Below are 21,658 nucleotides of genomic sequence, written 5' to 3'. Positions count from 1 at the left end.
GGGATTCAGGTCCTTTTGCAGTTGCCTGAAAACAATCTTGTAATGTCCATTGTGTCCCTCACACATTAGCTTTGGAAGGTCAGAGGTTCAGAAAAAGATTCTTCTCTTCAGAAGGAAGTTAAAATACAGTTTTAAGGAAACAGATCAAACTATATATAGAAGTCAACAGAATTCAAATTAGCATCATTTTACAATACATAAAATTTCAAATGTAGAAGTGTGCAAAAGATTTTCTGCCAGAGTCAGAGAGGGATTTTCAGTTCCACCTTTTTACCCTGAATTTTCTGAGAAGCATACCCAAACTTGAATTCTTTGCTGTAGAAATGCTTCTGTTTGGCAAAAAGCAAATAATAAAAAGTAATTTTTTCATTTCTGAAATTAAGCACCTGTTTGAGTACGAGAGCTGTAAAACCTGCTGTATTTTTTCATTGTCATGGGTTTTGGTCTATACATAACAATAAGTTAATATAAAACAGTGAATTAGCAAAAAAAAAATTGGATCTAGGACTTCCAGCCAAATTTACAGTGCCAGAAATAATCACAAATCCACATATACTTAGTAGAAAGTTTATGAAAATACTTAATGCTGCCTAAATAAGATAGAAATGGAAAACAAATATCCTCCACTATCTCTCTGCAGTATTGGCTATAGCTGGGACACAAGAGTTGTTTAAAGTGTGTGGAGCTGTGGCACCTGTACTCGGGGTGCTCATATGGCCAGTCACAAACATGTGTGGCAATGAATGTTTGTCCTGCTCTCAGGACAGCCCAAACTCTCACTTTCGCTATCTCAGGTTGTTTTGCTGCACATTCCAAATTCTCTCCCTAGGACAGAGCTTCTTCCTAGCATAGAGCTTTGGCAGACAACGACTTTGGCCAAGGAGGAATGATTAACGCCTCATCCAATCTGTCAGAATTTCAGGCAAAGGTCTGAGTTGACATTGCTTTGGATAGCACCATCTTTAACTCTTTTATCTTTCTAGTTTGCTCTAAATATTGACTAACAGTACTAGCACATTCAACTAAACTGTGTCAAAAATCTGTGGTTTGTTAACAAGTAGAAAACATCATCTTAACCATCAGACTCTTTAGTCTCAGTCTCAGTGTAATCACAATTGTATTTTTGTAATGGCCTGTGAAGTAGAAAGCAGATTTCCATCTTGGCAAAGACAAGAGCATATCCCATGAGATCTGCAGTTCTGTTCCCTCTGTAAGGATACATCTCCAACTACAGGGTCTTCTCTCTCTACCCCAGAATCCATGTGGTGTTCGGGAGTGGAGTTCTGCAGACACCTGTGGGGAGAGCAGTCAGTTCAGCTCTGAGCGAGGGCACAGGCTGCTGCTTTCACCTCCTGCCAGCATCCACTGTGGATAAGGAGGTAGCTAAATCCTTGGCACTGGCATGGGGGAGAGCCGAGTGTCCAAACTGCCCCTTAGGTTATATGACTTGGTCTCCACAGCTTCTCTGAAAAAAATCCCCACTGGTACTTTGTTGCCAGCTGAATTTTCTATTACCTTTTGTGTATCCTTCATCTCTTCTTTCTTTCCTGCACAGTATTTATTTCTCTTCTTGTTTTCCTGTTTTAATTATTTACCTCCTTTATACCCAAACCCCCTCACATATGAATGTCTATGTGCACAGATGGGATTTCTAGGACAGTCAGTATATAATTTTCCACAAACACTGTTATTTTAAAACAAATTCAATCATCTCAATCAAAGGGGCAGAAATGGAAAAAATATTTTAGGGTATTTTTTTTTCAGTTTGAAAACTAGCTCTCTGTTAAAGTTGGTACATCTGATGAGAAGCTGATCCAGTCCCTCTCTTTTGCCAATAACTTTATTTTGATGATATAGCCCTATTAGTAGTGAGGTGTGCACATCGTTCTTACGTGGACATTTGTCAGCAAGCTTTATGCCCAGATGTCTTGTAAATTAAATTCTTGTCATTAAATAACGAGTTAAATTTAGTTTAAAATATTACACCTGCTCAAAGTCCTCTGTCTATTTTTATTCCTTTGCAATTACTTTTATGGTTTTAAACGATGTCTCTGTCTCCTCACATTGTGTAAAGTTCCATACAGATGGAAGATGCTGACTATAAAAGGAAAGCTACTGATAGGGTAGAGGTATTGGAAAAATAGAGGAAAAATAGCAATTCTTATTGTTCTTTTTAACAGTAGCTGGTGAATTTCTACAATACCATGGTTTTTCTTGAAGTTCTGTGCTACTTTAAAAGCTTCTTTCATAGTGTAATTTTATTGTTATTTCCAGGAACTGTGGTTATTGCTTCTTCCTCTCAAGTCTGAAATACGTAAGCATACTTTCATCAGCTGTCTGTATGGCATCCTTGTGCAGGGAGATGCTAATTCTTGAGTGATTCCTACTCCTTTTAATAGGGACTAACTTGTTGATACCTAACTGTGGACAACTAGACAAGTTTGGAGTTGTCTTTGATTGCAAACAATTTGATTTTGACTGACGGGCTGACAGAAACACATTTGCGGTAGCTGATCTCCAAGAAATGTTGGAAAAGCAATGAGCCTGCTGCTGTGCTTCCAGGAGGAAAGCAAGGCAGCCCTTCGTTATTAATTAATTTTTTCAACCTTCCACCAGTCTTAGAGATGCTCTTATAAAAATGAGCAGTTATTCTCATAAAATAAAGGGAAGGATACTTACAATAAGCATTGTTTTGTGTTTTAGAAAGGTGGCTCATAAAAATTGTCAGCTTACTTAGCTGTTGGTTCAGCTGACCAACCTGACAGGAGTGCTGCCCTGTGGTCCCTCTGCTTGGAGAGATACATTTCAAGCACATGGTAATATGTAACTCAAAGGTGTATAAAGTCATAATAGAGCATTTCATCACATCTAAATAAGGGTAGGTGCATGCTGTCTGAACTGTTAACCACTGAAAACATTGAACACAAGACATTTGACACTAATTTTACTGGTCAAATACTCCCCTGAAAGAAGTCTGCCCTGACAAGCCACTCACAAGGCGCCTTTTGCAGAAGGAGCCTGGCTTGATGGGTCGTGGCATAAGCTACTTGACATTTGTCCCCAGTCAGACCGGATGCCACATGAAAAATTTACTCAGGCACGGGGCTCCCAGGAATAAACATTTCTCTGGTGTTGCTCACCAGGGACTCGGCAAGGTGAGCGGAACTCCAACTTGTCACGGATGCTCTGTTCTGACAAACATAAGTAGATGCTAATGGCTAAATCGTGACAGAATAAAGTCCCACAACCATATGGCTAATTGCCACAACAATATCTTCAGTGTTATTAATCAAGTTTTCATAGTGTGCCATGATAATTGGAATAATTAGAAACAGCCTAGGCATTGCTTGCCTCTGCCGCACAGACTGCAGACAGGGACCTGGAACAACCACAATTGCACTTTCTCTGCAGCATTGTTTAGTGCTTTCCTTTCCGGCAAATACTGTGGTTAATTAATGAATTAGCTGTTTGCCACCAGAGTGTTTTATTGCTAGCAGGGCTTCTTCAGGGGCACATAGGTAACTAAATGAGACCACTAAGCCCTTGTGCATCTCTGAAAAGATGCAGAATTCCCATAAGGCTGCTGCTACACAACACAAAAGTTCGCCAGTCAAAGGTACTTTTGTTTCACAGAAGTTGAATCTTATATCCTTGCACTTAGAGCAAGGATAAAACAAACTGAGAGTGTGCGGTTTTTTGCTTAACAGTTTAAATGAAAACAAGACTCTGGATAACAGTGGTGCAATTAACTTACCAAGCAAAAGAAGTTAACTCTTATTTGCCTTACCCTGCTTAGTAATGAAATTGGGCTCCAGACATATATTCTGCCTTGGAACTAAGGTTGTAAGTAAAGTGTTGATTCTAACACTGTTATTTACACTAAGCATCTAAATCATCCTTGTGTGCTACCTATTAGAACAGCCTCCCTCAATTCTTCCAGGAGTATGACAGTAGGGAGGAAGCACTTGTGTTTCCTCGGTGCATGCATCAACATGTAGTTGACTGGTCACTAAAACTGGCAGATTGATGATGATGACTCTTTTCACTGGATGTATGAAGGCATTTAGCCAGACTAATAGATTGAAATGGACTGCTGCATGTATGGCCTCTGAACAGCTTCTTAATTTAGTTTTAGAGCATGCAATAGATGTAATATTGAATTCAGTGATGATATAAATCTTCTTTCCTCATTTTAAAAAGTAAATAAATTTCTTCTTTGGAGCAGAGATCCACAAAGAGATTTTGCAATACTATATGCTTACTTATAAAGAGTTTTGCAGAAATAAGTCCCCAGTTCAGGTGGTAGGTAGGAATTCTGTCCATTTTGGGTTTATTGCTGTTTAATTTTGACCCTCAAGGGGAAAGTATCAAGTGAGGATTTGCATCTGTTTTGGTATCCTGGTATCTCTACACATTTTTCTTACTGGTTTATTGGTAAGGGTTTTATTTATCTTTCAATCTAGTTTTACCTGTGTTCATATTCAGTGTAATTAGGAGTTATTCCTAATTCTAAATTCCAAATTCTAAAATAAGTATTCTGCAAAAGGTATGTTTAGTTAGATTTTGTTGAAGTTATTAATCTTCATTACTGATGCCTGTTCGGTTCTTACTATGACTGCCAAATAACAAGGTTTTTATTTTCTTCATATTGAAGTATCACAATTTCAATTTCTTCTGTTGTAAACCCAGCTGAAAGATTATCACTTTGTAAAGGCCATGTCCTTTTACTTCAGATATGTTTGACATATATTCATGCATTTTTATGAGATAAAGGAGGCAATCTGATATATAATTTAATTATCTTAAAGTTACCAGTTTACTTTATAATTCATATTCTTGGATATATTGCCATCTTTAATTTTACCACGTTATGACCCACCCCTGAAGGCAAGGGTAACTGAGTTTCCTGGTAATTGATCCTTTGGGGTGGATTCAATACTGAATGACTGGTGATTTTATATATATATATATATATATATATATATATATATATATATATATATAATGCAGGTTTATTTTAGGACAAGTATGTTGCAGTGGAAAGGAGATAGGTAGAAGTTTTGGTTATTATCTATAGAAATTATCTTATACTTCTCATCTATATAAAAGTATAAAGATATCACTTAAGAAAATATGTCAGGAAAAGATGGAAAAAGGATAATAGTAGATAATAGAGAGAAAAGACATCACCATCCATAGATCCAGCATCTTATTTGTCCAGGTGATGGTTGCAGCTTTGATCCATCAAGGCTGGGGAAATCCCATGAAACACAGAGTTCAGTGGGTTTATTACATTCTGGTTCAGGTGGGAACACCCAGGCACCTCCCTGGGGGAGTTTTACCCTGTCTGTTCCAACACTGGGGATCATGTGCAGTGGTCTGGGGAAGGCCCCAGAAATGGGTCTGGGGGCACTTTGGGGTCTTTGATGGGTCATGTCACCCTCTAAGCCATGCCAGCTGTACCTGAGCCAGGTCTGCCCCCAGGAAGGGATGAACACCCTCAGGCCCAGCTGGGAACACGAGTGTGTCCTGATCCCTTCCCTGGGAGGGGAGAGTTACAGCTGGCCCAGCTGTGTGAGGGGGGACTCTGGCAGGATAATCAGCATTATCCCACCTCAGCAGCACCTGCTTCTCACTGGCCTTTTCCCTCACCTGGCTCAAACCCAGCTGGTTGCTAAACCAAGGTCAGCTTGTTGTGATCATCCTCTGCTGGTGGTGCTCACCCTCCCTGCACCTGGGCTGTTCTTATGCAGATCAGAGCATTCCCACCACACACCCAAACCTCTCCTCCTTCAGTCCAGGGGTGCAAACCTGGCCTCAGCACAGCCCTGTAGCTTTTCCAAATGGGCAATTGCTTGAGCCATTAACCATCAATGTTTTGGTCTCTGACACCACCCCATGGCTCAAACACTTTATAATTTCTCTCTTGCTGCTGCTCGCTCCAAATCTTCTCCTATGATGGGGATTTTCACATAGCAGACAGAAGGAGAGGGATAGTACATATCATTGCCAAATACAGTGGGATTATGAAAGTGAAACTACAACAGTAGGCATAAGGAGAATATCATAGCATATGATTAGGGTATCACCAAAGGGATATCGGAGACAGACAAAGATGATACAGAGACTCCATCATCAGAAGACATGAAAAGGCACCTTATTATTAGAAATCCACAGTTCTTATAAACAATGGTGCACCTAAGACCTGATTGGCCTTTAGGAACCTTCTCTCACCTATTGGTCAAGAAGGGACAACTCCTTCTTGTAAACAACTTTGACAGAGATTGCCTGACAGGTGCAGAGATTGAGATAATAAGGTGCAGAGATTGAGATAATAATTGTTTTAATTCTTCCTCTGAGCTTTCTCACAGCTTCCCAGGAAAATCATGGAAGAGCTATGTCTCTCTCTGTTCAAATGATATGTGATTTTAGCACCCTGATTTTAGCACATCAGGATGCTAAAATCATCTGTCTTAATATTAATGCTATTATGAACACAAAGAATTGGAGTGAATACTTGTACCTTCAAGTAGGCTGTCTGTGAGTAAAAAGGTCTCATGCAAAATCTCATGCAAATACATCCTTCCACCAAGCCCATACTCTGTGGAATAAAAGTGGTAATTCACAATGTAATATTTCGGTTCCATAAGTGGTTAGAGTTTCATGGGAGCTGGTATTCTGTCCATGTCTTGTTTATAGTCCATGGCTGTCCTTCCTTCTGGTCTAGGACGGGGATCTCAGCTCCCCATGTGAAATTTTCTTTCATTAAGATTATTTAGTTGACTGGTTAATATCTCTGAAAAAGGTAGCCAGATTATCATAAATCTAAAGTCTTCTGAGGCAGAAGTGGGAAGGTTAATATATGTTCCTTAATTTCTATGATTCACTCATAAATCTGTGTACTAGCTCCCAGGCTAAATTTGGTCGAATTCACTGATTCCCATTTGATTGAGACAAAATTCTACATCCATAAGAAAAATATTAGAAGCTTTTTCCCACACCTTTTTTTTTTGCAGTAAAATGACAAAATAAACTTATAAAAATCAAGCTAACAATACATAAAGGGATCTATCTTATATAATTCTACTAATATTTGGTCTCCCAATAAGTTGCTTGTGATAAAAACACAAAAAAACCCCTCCAAAAATTAATAAACTGATAATACAAGCACTTATGGGCACATTTAAAAGCTTCATTGGTCCTATGCAGCTTGGTCTCATCTGATAGCAGGTTCCTATTTTTTAAAAAAATAGTCAGTTTGACCAACTACAGACCAATTATTAAAAAGAGGGCATGCAGGAAAACCTAAAAATGTCTTTTTTATGAGCTGAATTTTCTGTTACACCAAAAAACACCTGTGATGTAGAAGCAAGATTAGAGAGGGTAAAAACCTAACAGGTTGTATACTCACAACAGACATGTTCTTTCATGGTTTGAATACAAAGTGTAGCAGCTCCATTCCTGGACACAGGCAGATAACTTCTTGGCACATCAGAAAAAAATAGCTTGTTTCACATTTCACTACAGAGTAACACAAAGATGGTTCAATTGTAGATTTCAATATTTTATGGACAGAAAAGACATTTTATTCAATTGTAATAGAGAGGTCTCAAAGATAGATTATAAACTTTGTAATATTTCATCAGTGTTTATTTGTTTACTTTGGAGCTATTAACAAAATTATCTGTCTTCCTTTTATTTTAAAATGCACATAATTTTGATTAAGTCTTGTAGAGAAAAATGTACTACCACTATAGAATATTTGACAATATGGATCAACGAAATATTATAGACTCCTCTTTTAAAGAGAAGTTCTACAAAAGGATCGTATCTTTTAAACCTACTGCATACATCTTGAATCAATGGATAAAGCTATTAGCAAATTTATTTTATCATCTTAAGAACTGTGCTTTAATTGCAACACTGAGAGTTGTTTTTCTAATATAATTTCTCCACTTTAAAACCAAATTTAATCATTGCTGTTTAAAGATGGAAAAGTTGGGGGGGTGGAGATCCTAATTGCTAATAGCTGATATCAGTAGGAACTTCACTAATTTAGAAGTGCCTCTTTTGTTTCAATAGGCTTATTGCAGCAAACAGTGTTTAAAATCATTCACCTGTAATTATTTTTGTCAAAAAAAAGAAAATGTTTTTGCTACTCTGCAGCAATTTTCAAAACAAAATGCACATACATCATCAGTATGTAGGACTGTAGGTTTTAATTGCACAGAGGCAAAGAACATTAAGGATTCAGTAGGCACACCTTCAGGTTCCTGTATCTTTCTCTTACTATTGCAGATATTGGTCATTATATTTGGGGTTTACAGAGTGTGAAGATGAAGATGAGATGAAGTCTCATACTCTGTGCACTTAAGGGGTATTTATCACTGACTTTAAAGGAGTTTTTTCCAGTATAATGTATCACTCCCCTCCCGTCATTCTGGTTTGTCACCATAATTTTATCAGGCTGATCCTGGGTCTTTAAATCTGAACATTTCCTGAGCTGTCTCAATTTAGTTGTTTCGAAGAAACACAGCAATATTCTTCAGTCTTTTTCCTTTGAATGAAAGCACAGTTCAGCCCAGATAACTGCTAAATAAGTCATGATGTAACAGCTAAATTCTTCATCTTGTAGCATCTGCATTTTGGCCAAAGTGAAAAAACAGATGCCTTGGTTTTGATCTGTGATATTTGTTGTCAACTTGACCCACCTTTTTAAAAACTAATAACACATGCCTAGAATTTCTGTTCTTAAAACATCAGCAATGGCTGAAAGTATGTCATCTATTTCATTGTGATCATTCTTCCTGTAGGTAATTTCTGGAGTACAACATTGTTATCCACCCTTCACACTAAGGAATGGTCAGTAAATTGTTTTAGTCCAGTAACTCTTGTATTTGCTGCAAACACAGGCTGGCAGTGTCAATAAAGTGCTTGAATAGCTGTTAATTTCTAAGCCTTTATAAAGTGTTATTTATCTGCAATACTAAAATTGAAGTGTTTTAACTTGTAATGGTTAGGAGGAACGAAAAAGAAACTGAACAGTGTACTTTTCTGCCACTGCAGAGAATTTCTTAAATTGAATGCTACATTCAGTGCAAGTCTCTGATCACTCAGAGTTACATCCACAATATAAGTTTGCATCTAAAGGTCCAGTTTCTCCCATCTGCCATGCTGAAAACGTAGAAAAATTCTTTCTGTTTTCTCTTCTAAATAGATTCAAATTCCTAGCTCTGTTTTTGAAATTCAGTGTTAAAGAAAAGCCAGTTACTGACCACTCCTTATGATATTTTTGTGTTTCACTTGCCTGGAAATGGTTTCCAGAATTAACTACTTCGTCATCTTTCCGGAGATCAAGGTGAGGCTGGCAGGCCTGTATTTCCTTGGGTCTTTCTTAACCTTTTTGTGGATAGAAGTAACATTTGTTTGGTTTTTTCCTTTAAGTGCATTTCTGAGTATATTAGAATTGGTCTGGCTTAAAACTGCAGAAAGTGCTTTTTCAGAGGAAGGTAAATTGCAGTAAAAAGGAAAGGTAATTATTAGGAATTCATTTTTTGGAAAGAGAAACTTTCATAATAAGGAAATGCACAGAGTTTTCCCAAAACAGAAAGATTTTTTTTTTAATGCAAAACTAAGTAATCTTTGCTAGCAATCTGAAAGAAATCAAACAGGAAAGGAAATAATCCACATAAGAACTAGATGCTTGTGTCACTTTTCAGTAAAAAAAAAATTCAAGGCTTTTTTTTAAAGAGATGTGCTAGTCTATGTTTGATAAGGTAATTAATATTAAAAAGTTCAGGATATGTACAGTAGTAGGAAATGTCAACAGAGCATATCAAAACCTTTTTCCCAAGTGCAAGGAAGGCAACAAAGTAAAATATGTGCAGTATTATTGTTCATCACTTAGTCTGAATTTGAGTAGATTTATATTAATAAATGAGTGTTTATTATCATTATTCTTTAATTTTAAATGCTTCTTTTCTAACAGGAAAACATATGGTAGATCTGAAACACATTAAATCTGTAATGTAAATGTCTGTTTTCTTTTTATTTGAATTGCTATCAAACACTTTAATTTTTATCTTTGCATTAAGACCCTTGTTTCTAAACTGTGGAACAGAAAGCTTGTGGATATCATAGTTTTTCAAGTTGAGGAGTTGTTAATATAGCTGTGTAAAACTTAAAACTGTATGGATGTGACCACAAACCAAACAGAATTTGCAACAGAAATGGGAAACCAAATAACTGACTGTGTATCCACCCAGCAGTAGGGCCATGATTCCTGTATTTGGTGCAATGATCCACCAAATCTTCATGCAGCAAGAACAGGAGAAGCTGGGTGAAGTGAGCAACCTTGATGGGAGTCCAGGACAGGACAATCCCACCCAGATCACGGGCATATTAAAGCATGTATGTCATTCTGTAGCAGAATAGTACTCCATATACAGGTCTGAAATTACTTAAACAGATAAGGCAGATACACATAAGAAGGATCCTTTTATATACTCACTATTATCTCTAAGTCTAAGGAGAAGCTGAATGATGTGCTAGATGCTGGCACATACTTTCTCCCTCCTTATCACACACACTTTTTTAAAATCAGCATACACTGCTGGAGACAATGTGGTAGAAATCTGTAATATTTAAATGTTTTACAGCCTAAGGAAAATCTGATCATCTTGTCTGCCTTCTCAAATGACAAAGGCCACATAATTTTATCTAATAAATCCAGAATTAACATTTGAATTTATGGTTGAAGTAAACACGTCTTCTAGCAAGATGTCTGTTTTCATTCCCTTCACAAGTTAAGTAGATTAAGGCAAAAAATGGAGCATATGCTGTAACAATATCACACTGTACATCATTTATGGGTAGTGTGCATATGAGGGTATGCCGTGTGCAAAATTCTCAGTGTTTAAATCGAACACATTAGAAGTCTCTATAAATCCCTGAAAGTCTGCTGAGCTTCCCACATAACTTTTTATACCAGTTTTTTGGCTTTGTAGGGATTTCACAGGCTTCTTTCTGTTCTGACAAAATATTGGATTTTAATAAGGTTTTGTTTATCTTAGAAATGCCATTTTGTTAATTGTGACACTTAGCTGTTTTGCCTTTCTTCTCATCTGTGATCATTAAGAGTTCCTCATGCACCATAAGCAGTACTGCCCTTCCACAAAAGCCTTGTAGAGGAGTAGCTGAAAGAACAAGTTGTGATTATACTTCAGGCATGTTTCCTTCTCTGTCTTGTATGATTTGAAGGTTTTGTTAAGCTCTTTAGGACACTCAGAACAAAATCCTGAACGAAATATAGCCATGGTGGTTTTAATAAAAATGAGATTTATTAAGGAAGGAGATTGGAGCACTGGAGAAATTGACTGTGTAACAAGTCTAAGCTGGAATGCTGCTAAGGCTTGTCTTGATTGGTCTCCTTCATGTCACTAAAAGAAAGTGAACTACCATAAACATCCTCTGATTGAACTTACCTGTCTCCCTCCTGCCTATTGCAACTATCAAATCTGTGAGCGTTTCTGTTTTCTTTTTTTGAGGGTGCTTTTGCTATGTATTCATTCTCATCCATGCAAGCAAGTGTTGATGAGTGCTGCTGTAGGAGCAGTACCCCCCATGTTACCCCTGGGTGCCTCTGCAGGAGGTACCCAGCCTACCTCATCTGCAGCCCACTCGGGTCCATAGGTTAGAAACACAGCCTGAAATCCTTGTGCAGGCACCAAGTCTGCCCAGAGTAGTGCTTTCTGGTGGCATTGAACTACTAAAGTCTTCATCTTCTATATAATTTGAAGTTCTTTTGCAAATGTTATACAAATGTTGCTCCTCATCCTTTTTCCACATCTTATTTTTGAACAGGCAGATCACAGCTCAAGTCTGTCTACCCTTTCTCCTAAATTATTGACCATGACTTTACATAGTAAATTGCACTGGCTACAAATGTTTGCTTGAACATAATTCATGACAGAGTTTAAAGAGACAGAGCTTACATATCATTTTCTCAGTTAGTAAACAACTGATGTTAATTTTGGCATTTCTCAGCTTCCAAGTGCTTAGTTTTGATAAGATGGTATTCTTTTCAATACTTAAAGTCCATTTAAATAATTTTCTTATTAAAAAAAAAAAAAGGCAGCAAAACTTGCACTGAAAATGAAATTACATCCTGCAAAATCCTACTGACCTTCCTTTCTCTGAAAGACCTTGACTAGTCTTGCAAGCATTGGAAACCAGAGCAGCATCATCCTCTGCCACCACCACATCCCCCAGGTGACAGTAGCCATTGCAGGGGTGATACACACTCCTTCCATTTGCCATGCAGGGAATGTAGAATGTGTAGCTGGGAGGAAGCACCGGGTGGCAGATGCATTCTTGGGCTGGTGGCAAGAGTTAGGAAGAAACAGAACATGCTCTGTAGAAATCTTCACTCTGTTGTGTTTAGGTCAAACAAGGAATTACCAAATTTGGGCTTCTCTATTTTTTATATGCACAGTAAAAAGGAAGATACCAGAGACCTTGTTGTTTCGATTCTAGACCTTAGTGAAATGCTTGCGGAAAAAACTAAGTTAAGCACGAGCAGAATTTTTTTAGACTTATTCTAATGAATAGTATCAATGAATGAAAAAAAAATCAAGCCTTGAGCAGATGCTTGGAGTGGAAATTATACTGAACATTGAGTTTAGCAAATGTATAAATGACTGAAAACATGCTCCTAACAACAGACTTTTTTAGGCACCTTGTTGTCAACTTGTAAGTCCTAGGTCAAGGCATTTAGCTGCAGAGTGATGCTTTCCTATTTCCTGTTGTTACAATTTGTCTTATTCTTTCTGATCTCATTGTGTTGTTTTGGCCTCATAAACAATCCTAAACTGTTTGTTTCGCCTCATTTGTAACTATTTCTTGGGCTTATTTAATTTTCTTAAGAAGAATTCTCTGCCTCACAAGACTGAGAAGATAAACAACTAAATATATGGAACATGTAATACAAGTTTAAATTTTGATGTTTGGGGAATTGTCATGTAAATCTCCTGTCAAAATGGTTTTAATGTTAGTTAAAACTTGTAAAGCTGGATCGTTGCCTTCTTTTATGGCTTTACTAGCACAGAGTTTTCTCCTGCTTTCCCTATATTTTAAGGTCATTAATGAATCATTATCTATTGCTAGTAATTACTGATCTCTTGAGAATATTGGTTTAATTATATAGGAATAAGTGGAAGATACAGTTACATACTCTACAATGTAGGTAGTAGTACCTTGGTGTATTATGGCTTTAAAGAATCTGGGGGTTTTTTGTAGATTTTAATTGCTAAGTGTGCCTGGTAAAATATGAATTATTGTATTACCACATGTGATAAAAGGTATACTATTGTGAGTTTCACAGTCTGCAGGTGTAACAGATGTAAGGCAAGATTAACAGGACAGAACAATAATTAAAACACAGACAGCCGTCTCAACAAAAAAAAAAGGGGGGGAGGAAACGAAAAGGTTTATCATGCACAATGCAATTATTAAGGGTGTCTTAAATTCTCTGCAAATACTTGTAAAAGCAATAAAAATGTGTTAGTTTGAAAGACAGCTTTTCAGTGTGGACACTTAGTTAAGAAATTAAGATCTTTTTTTATGAATATAAAAGCTGAGTGAAGTCCTGCCATATGGCAGCATGGTTCATAGGCAATAGGGCCCTCAGTTTATAGATGCTGTGAGCTAAACGTTGCTGAAAAAATAAGAGAGCATTTAGTATATATGCATTTACAACAGTATGAATTGCTTACTCTTTTTAAGACAGGAAGGTTCAAATAATTAACAGCAATATTATGGTTGCAAAAGGAAGTCCAGTTGTTCTTCAGCAGTCTACATCTGTGAAACGTGATACCTCTGGGGAATGAGATTTAATTTTCCCAGGAGAAAATATAAAAGCAGGAAAAAAAAAGGAATGACTTCTGCTCGAGCAGAATAAACCTGCATCTAAAAACGATTAGCATTGCATAATGAAGTAGTAAAGAAGCAAAAGAGATTTCTAATAAAGGACTAATAACAAATCCCATTACACCATGGTGTATTTTTTCTCTTGAAGTGTATTAGACTCTTAGCAAGGCTTTTGAATGAGACTTGGGTAGTTGCAAGCAAAGTCAGCTCAAATGCTTCAAGCTTTGCTGAGTTTTCTTGCCTAACAGTTTGTGCAACTGGAAAGTTGTGGCTTTACAGGTGGGAGGAGTTGCTGCTGTAGGTAATGGGCTTCATGCAGAGTCTGAGTAATGTTTGTGTCACCGTAGGGTAATAGTCTCCTGTAGGCTGGGCACTGCAGGCAAATGTGCCCTATGGCAAAACCCCTTTGTGAGAATAGACATGGTACGAAATGCACCAGCTAAGCCTTGGTTCTGTAGAACAGTTCTGATTTCTTTTTCTGAGGTCTCAAAATAAGTCCTCATAGGAAAGGGGTTTGATCAGAGAGGGAAATACAGAGTTTTTGTTTTGTTGTAGCTAATATTGGGACTTCTGTAATTACTGTACTAACATAAAAAGTTATAAGACCATAGAACATAAATGTTTGATATGAGAGTGAAATGATGCTGTCTTTTGAAATCATGTATTTTCACTTTTAAAAGGGAACATATCTTGCAAGGAAAAGATTCTATGTAGTGATCTCTAAATCTGTACATGGATATTTTTTGTGTACTGTACCTATAGTTCCAGTGGCATGGAGAATAAAAGTTTTGTGAACATAACCTTCACTCACAACAGTCCTTTTGAAATTCTTTTATAAGACACTGTCTTTTTGTGCAGATCGTTACTATTTTCAAAGCCTGTGTTAGACTGGCATGCTGGAATTAATTTGTCCACTATTTTCTTTATACTGGAATCAGAAAAAAAAAAGCCAGTAACAAAACCCTGGATGCCTTAAAGCAACAATGAGTTCTGGAACAAAAGTGGTTAAACATGAATTCTTACGAGTGAAACTAATCTTGAACAAGAAATTTCTAGTTGCCTTTTTGGAAATTTTTGTGAGTTTTAAAGAATGACTTAATTTGCTTAGCAGAAATTTGCAATCAATCTTTTCTTGCCACTGAATAAACAGATTCCACATGCGTAGCTATTTGCATATCCCAGCTAAAAATGTAATTCATTATTTTTAAGTCCATTTCGTAATAACTATTTCAGGATTAATGTTACTAACTATTCTTTAGCTCATTCAAATGTGACCTTAGATAATCCTACCTAAAAAGATACAAAGCTAATGGCTCTGTTCTGGAATAGGGAAGAGAAGTGCTTTTCCTGAGGTCAGCAAGTAAGTCAGTGTAAGAGTCAGAACTAGAAACGAGAAATCTAGAGAAACATTCCTTATTCTGCAGCTCAAGCTTCCAGCCTCAAGCAAATATTGCTTTTAATATAACAAATTTTCACATTTTACTAGGTATGAAAACAGCACAAAGATGAATAGGAATTAACAGTATAGTCTACATGAAGATTATCACTAAATCTGGTAAAGATTTAAATGAGATTTAATGAAAATAGCATCCATAGCATATTTTATATGGAGTTGCAAATACTGTCATCCATAACAGGGAGAAAGCCCTTTCACAGTAACTATGACCTGGTCCATTTTAGTTGCTGTTTGGCATCTGATTCTGAACTGGCTTTCACTTAAGTGGGCTTTTCAGGGCTCCTCATAAACCGCTGGCTTCACCCTCCTGTTTTTGCTGTCCAGGCCATTCTTGCATAACATTTTTTCCTGTTCATCTTAGGTCACTGTCACATTAAATGCTCAAAACTGTGGTATGTGGGATTGATGTATTTTGTCCTTTGAGGGTCACCCACATATTAATATTAGTCAGTAAGCTTCTGCAGTCTCTAATGTATAATTTCTTTGATGAGGATGCAGTAACATTCCCACAAATACAATTAGTTAAGTCTTTATCACAGATCTTGATACTTTGCAGAATTTTTGGATAAATTGTTCAGGACTGTTGCTGATCCTGGGATATATACCATACTTGGTAAAATGGGGAAATACAAATCATAACTTTTGCACTTTTTTTTCAGGCGATGGGTAAGGCTCCTGTTTGGACGTGAATTCCCTCTTCAGGATCTTCTGGTAGTCTGGGATGCTCTATTTGCTGACAGTATCACCCTCAATTTAGTTGACTACATTTTTGTAGCCATGTTGTTGTATATCAGAGATGCCTGTAAGTATCATCTATCTTGTAATTTTTTTAAAGAATGCAAACCTATTCTTTGAAGGAAAAGGAGACCTTAAGAAGGCTAAATTTCATTGTGACTTTTTTAACATATTGAAAATTGTTCCAAATACTAGGAGAGGAGATATTTATTATGAGACATGGCCTGCTGTATTTATGAAACAAATTGTATCTTGGAGTTAAATGCAGGTTTGTTTTGTGAGTAGTTCTGTGTTTTTACATGGAGTTGCAGATTTTATGTGCTCTAAGTGATACAGGCAAGTATAGAGCTCCACCTTGCGACGAAGCTCATGAATTGAGTAAAGCTTCCCTGTGACACTTGAAATATTTTTATGTTGTTCCCCTGTGAGAAAGGATAAAATGCACAAGACAATGGCTCGCAATTTTTGAAGAGATATCGTGAATAAAAAACAAAGATGAGTAGCAATTACTGAGAGTGTTTATTCTCTGCAAGAGGGGCATCTTAAAAATATTATAATTTATTTTATTTTGGTTGCGTACACCTGAAATTTGTGGACTGGTGAATTCTTATAATTTAGTGATGACCAGTAATATTAAGTTGGTACAAACAAGCAACCAAGAAAATTTTGTTAGCTTATATAATTGTAAATGGGAGGAGAAAGATACATAATGATAATTGAAGTATTTATTTTTGTCCTATCAGATTCTGCAAAAAATTCTGTATGCATCTGATGCAACAAAGTATGTGCTTCACTGCAAGATGTATGGCTGTCATTAAGTATATGAATTCTATAGCAAGTTATTCAGAGTTAAGTATATACCATCTGTAAGCTTTAGGTTATAACAAGGTCACATATTTGACACAATTTTGCATTCTAGGACATAGGAAGTTTTCAACATCTGTGGTTCCTATTTTAGGACCCAGTCTTGAAAATATAATGTGGTACTTTACACGTACATGTTGTTCCACTGCCTGCCTTCATGTGTTTTTTAATTACTTTTTAATAAACATGCAGAATATAGAGCTACCTTCCATTCCTTTCCAAAAACTGGACATTTAATTCTGGTCAGATGTTCCAAAATTAATGCTGATGTTTCAGGATGATCTGAAACAGGTTATTAAATTTTGAAGTCTAAATCTTGCTTGTTTATATTCAGTAAATGGAAGTAATTTAAAATTTTTGGTAGAGATATGTTCTGAAGTGGCATGTAAGAAAGTTTCTTAACATCAGTGTTTTATTTTGTGTCATTGCTTACCTTTAAAAAAAACAGCACATCAGAACTGTGCTTCTAAGAAACCTCTCTCTTCTTGGGGAGGGAAAGTTGTTCTGGCTTTGTTTTCTTTTGATTTGTGTTGCTGGGGTACAAGTATCAGTATAAGTTAACTAAAATGTGAGCTAAAATTGTGTTCCAGGCTTTTGTATGAAATCAGTCTCCTTTTCCCTGAACTTCCCAGTCTTAGTAAATAGAGCAGTAAATAGCTTTGCAGTGTGGTACATTTACCCAAATGACAGGGAAAGACATCTCATCAGGACAGCTAATACTTCATATTTTGACTGTTTCTGTAATAAGTAACTTCTTGTTCTACAGCTGGATCTAGTTAGTTACTGTAAGCATAATAGAACAGGGAAGCAAAATAAGTCATAAATAATGTAAAGTTGAATCTATTTTTCCAAAGTCAAGCTCAAGCCATAACAATTTCCACAGTTCTTGATTACATAAAAAAAACTTTTGTTATATATCTGTAACTGAAAGTTTTCTGTTTTTCCTCATGTTTTTTATTGCTGGTAATATTTGAGCTTTGAATAGAATTCAAAGTTGTAGTAATTTTAAAAACATTTTCAAATAAAGTAAGTTTATAAAAGCTTCTCTTTATTTGGTGAAAGGAAACATAAGCTCAAAACATCCAATGGTGATAAGCATCTTTAATTTAAATAAACCATCGGGAAATTTTTAGTTTAGAAACTTTGAAACAATAAGAACAATAATAAAGCTCCTGTGATATTATGTTATGAAAATGTCAAATATAAACAATTATAATAATACAGTACTCAAAGCATTTGAAAGTTTAGAAATTGTGCTGATTCTTTTAAAACAGCACATTTGGGGATGGGTGAGAATTGATGAATTTTTTTTCTGTGCTCTATTATGATGTTCTCAAGGACATGATTTTAAGAAACTCATTTCTGCTATATTTCTCATCTTTATTTTAGTTTTGAAATCCTCTGTTGCTCAAACAATATATTATGCAAGGAGAAGGGAACCTTTAGATTATCAGATTATTGCTTATATATTGTAGAGATTACAGATACATAATCATGTACACAGCCATTCTGTAAACTGCTCTGTTCAGTTTTACATTTGTATCCAAGCAGATCTTTGTCTGTGGAATGATAATCCTCACATGCCAAGCTTAGGGTTGTGTACCAGTATAGCCGTATGTTTTAATAAATTATTTCCTGTGTTTCTTTGGAAAAATTCTTGAGTTCGTGCAAATTTCTTTTTGTTTTTTTTTAATCTGTCAAATCAGAAGCATGAATATTTGCTTCTGTTTCATCAGTGTGAATATACGTGCAGTTGTTGATGAAATCAGAATGGAGGGAAAGATGTGATGCAAAAATAGATGTATTTTATCTACTTCCTTTCAAGGATAATAAGAATGAACAAACCTAGAAGACCTATCTATATTTTGCATAGTAAATTAATGCCATTATTGAACCAGGAGCTAATTTTGCCTGACCAGTATTAGAATAAGTGTATTTTTATCTTGCTTCCACTTGAGAAGTAGGTATGGCCATTGTTAAAATTTAGTTTTTCATCTCTAAAAGCACAGCAAATATTTTGAGAGAAATAAAGAAGCCATAGCTTCTTCTTAGAGGAACTGATTAGTTATTTTTGTTACAGTGCAAGATGTTCATTTGTCTATGTTTAACTCAGCTGAGGGGCTATTAAGAGAACCTGGCCGTGTGTAAACCAGATGGGGGAGTAATCCGACCCTTCCAGGGTTATGAAATAATCTGGATACACGATCAATGACATCAAATAATAAACTTCTAAGAAATTAAATGTATCAGAAAATTTGGACTTTGCTGAGGATAGCACTCTGAATTTTCAGGCTTTCCACCACATTACTGCTGCTTGTACCCAGGGGTGGTTATTGGGCCAACAGAGAAAGTTCAGTCTCTTCTACAGCAGAAGGGAGAAGGCAATTTGATGTTCCTCTGGGCACTGAATTACAATATTAATAAAAGAACAGTAAGATTGTATTCTCTGTGGAGAGGAGTTTCTCTCCTCCTTTCCCTAGTAATGCCAGTAGCATTTTTCTGTGGGGAAGTGAGAACTTGTGGTTCACAGAAGAAGCTGGGTCCAGATGTGACTCTCGCTAAGCCAATGAGAGAAGCAAAAGCACAGCTGAAGAACCACCAAGCTTTTTACAAGGCAGCTGAACACACCAGCTACTGCTGAGGCTGGATATTTGTATTTCACAGAATCTCCTTCCAGAAACTTCATCCTATAGATGATTCTTAGAAATCCATTAACACCAACAAGGATATTCTGTTTTGGTTTACTGATGTTTATCTGTAATTTGCAAGAAAACTACCCCTGTGTTGCATAATATTACACATTTTGTCCTGAAGAGACAAGAATCACAGAATGGTTTGGGTTGGAAGGGGCCTTCAAAGATCATCTAGACCAATCCCCTGGCATGGGCAGAGACATCTTCCACTAGACCAGATGGGGCTCAAAGCCCCATCCAACCTGACCTGGAACACTTCCAGGGGCATCCACAACCTCTGTAAGCAACCTGTGCCAGTGATTCAAGACCCTCACAGTAAAGAATTTCTTCCTTATGTCCAATCTAAATCTACCCTCTTTCAATTTAAATATGTGGGGGAAACCCTGAAGGTAAAATAAATATATAAAAGTTAGCACGTCTTCCCTTTAAAGTGCTGGAATTTTTTTAACTTTCTGGATGATAAGAGGTTTTTTTGTCAGGGGCCAAGTCTGCACCATTAAAATAAATTAATTTTTTTAATATTTAGTTTTCTCTGTATCTGTGAGACAGCAAAGAACTCTTCCAGGAAAAATAAAGAAAATATATTTTTAATCCATTTTTCATTGCAGAATAGAACACATACTTATTTCTTTAAAGGAGAAACACATTGGTGTTACTGTCTATCATTTATAAAGCTATTTAGCATTTAATATCAATATTCATTGTTTTTATTTGCTTTGATAAAAAGGCATCATGATCACAACTGCAGTTCAGTATCTGAAATTTGATTTACGAAGGAGAGTTTGATTGGGTACATTCTGTGTGGTGCTCGTGTTATACTCTGAAAGAACTCTGGCAGAGGCCATTGTATTGTGTTCATTATGCCAGCTTTGTGACTTCAAGAAGAAAAAGCAGGTACCTGAATATGAACAAGAAAAACAAAGGGTAGGAAAAAGAACAGGCAGAACAGATAAAGAATGAGTAGGATAAGTGAGTGCTTTACAAATGAAAGCAGATGTATGAAATTACAAGCTGTCGGATCAGCAACGGAAATGAAGATGATAAAGTGGTTCCTTACACAGATTATAATTATTCATTTTGCCCAGTCCTGCATCTTTTCCCCATAATCCTCTTGTTGAGGGAGGTAAGGTGCAGGAGGATATGAGGCTTATTCACATGAAAGGAAAAAGAGTAAACCATTTAAATTTCTCTGTCCGCAAAACTGCCCTTTATTTTGCTTTTTATTGATCCAAAATAATCTTGTATTTGCAATATCCCGATTAATTAAAGGTATTTCTTACTACAGCTAAAGTTCTCAGCATAGTAAAGTTTGTTAGAAATTTATTTACAATTGCTATTGTTGGAGGCTGTCTTCATGTTGCAGAGTGGAGGCATCATTAACAGGCATTGCTTTGACAGCTGTGGCAGATGGATTGCCTGGATTTAGATGGTGCAAAAGAAATGAAGTAGTTTACATAGACCTGCTTGAAAAGATGTCTTTAATAATTGCACTCATAATTAGATTGATTTGGGAAGGAAAGAAAAAAAAACAGAAGATGACAACAAGCAAAAAGCCATAGAGTATGCTTACATAGATTCAGATAGAATCAAACAGCTTAGAACAAAATTATAAAGTTTAGCAAAGCATGCTGAAAATTTTATGAATAAGTGAAAAAAATCTAAGCAAGTTAATAGTGTACTATACTATTTAGTATTTATGAAATTAAAATCTAGTCTTTTCCCTTTTTCCTGAATATTTTGTGAAGTTTCTGATTTAAAAGAAAACAAGGAGTTGTTGAATAATTTTATGTATGCATAGGTATCTGAGTATGTGTATTTATGTAAATATGTATTTAAGAACAACATAAAAGATATTTCAGCAAAAACTAATCAGAGTGGGGCAAACTTATCATAAAGCCATAAATGCAAATTATTACATTTAAATTTAGATATCTGTGGAGGAGTGTCTGAAAAGTTTATGTCCATTTGCAGCACTAGATCTTCA

General features: G+C 36.2%; 1 protein-coding gene across 6 annotated transcripts in view; it reads left to right on the top strand.

Moving 5' to 3' along the window:
* The window catches only part of TBC1D5 (TBC1 domain family member 5), a 316,432-nt gene that overhangs the window by 221,275 nt on the left and 73,499 nt on the right, over nt 1-21,658 (top strand). For all 6 annotated transcript variants that reach the window (XM_059470481.1, XM_059470490.1, XM_059470498.1 and 3 more), the window contains one exon: nt 16,042-16,184. In XM_059470481.1, coding sequence (XP_059326464.1) covers nt 16,042-16,184 — 143 coding nt within the window. The remainder of the gene's footprint in view (nt 1-16,041; nt 16,185-21,658) is intronic.

The sequence above is a fragment of the Ammospiza nelsoni genome, chromosome 1, assembly GCF_027579445.1.
Source record: "Ammospiza nelsoni isolate bAmmNel1 chromosome 1, bAmmNel1.pri, whole genome shotgun sequence".
NCBI lineage: Eukaryota > Metazoa > Chordata > Aves > Passeriformes > Passerellidae > Ammospiza > Ammospiza nelsoni.
Note: the sequence above shows the minus strand (reverse complement) of the source record. Positions and strands in the feature narration are given on the sequence as shown.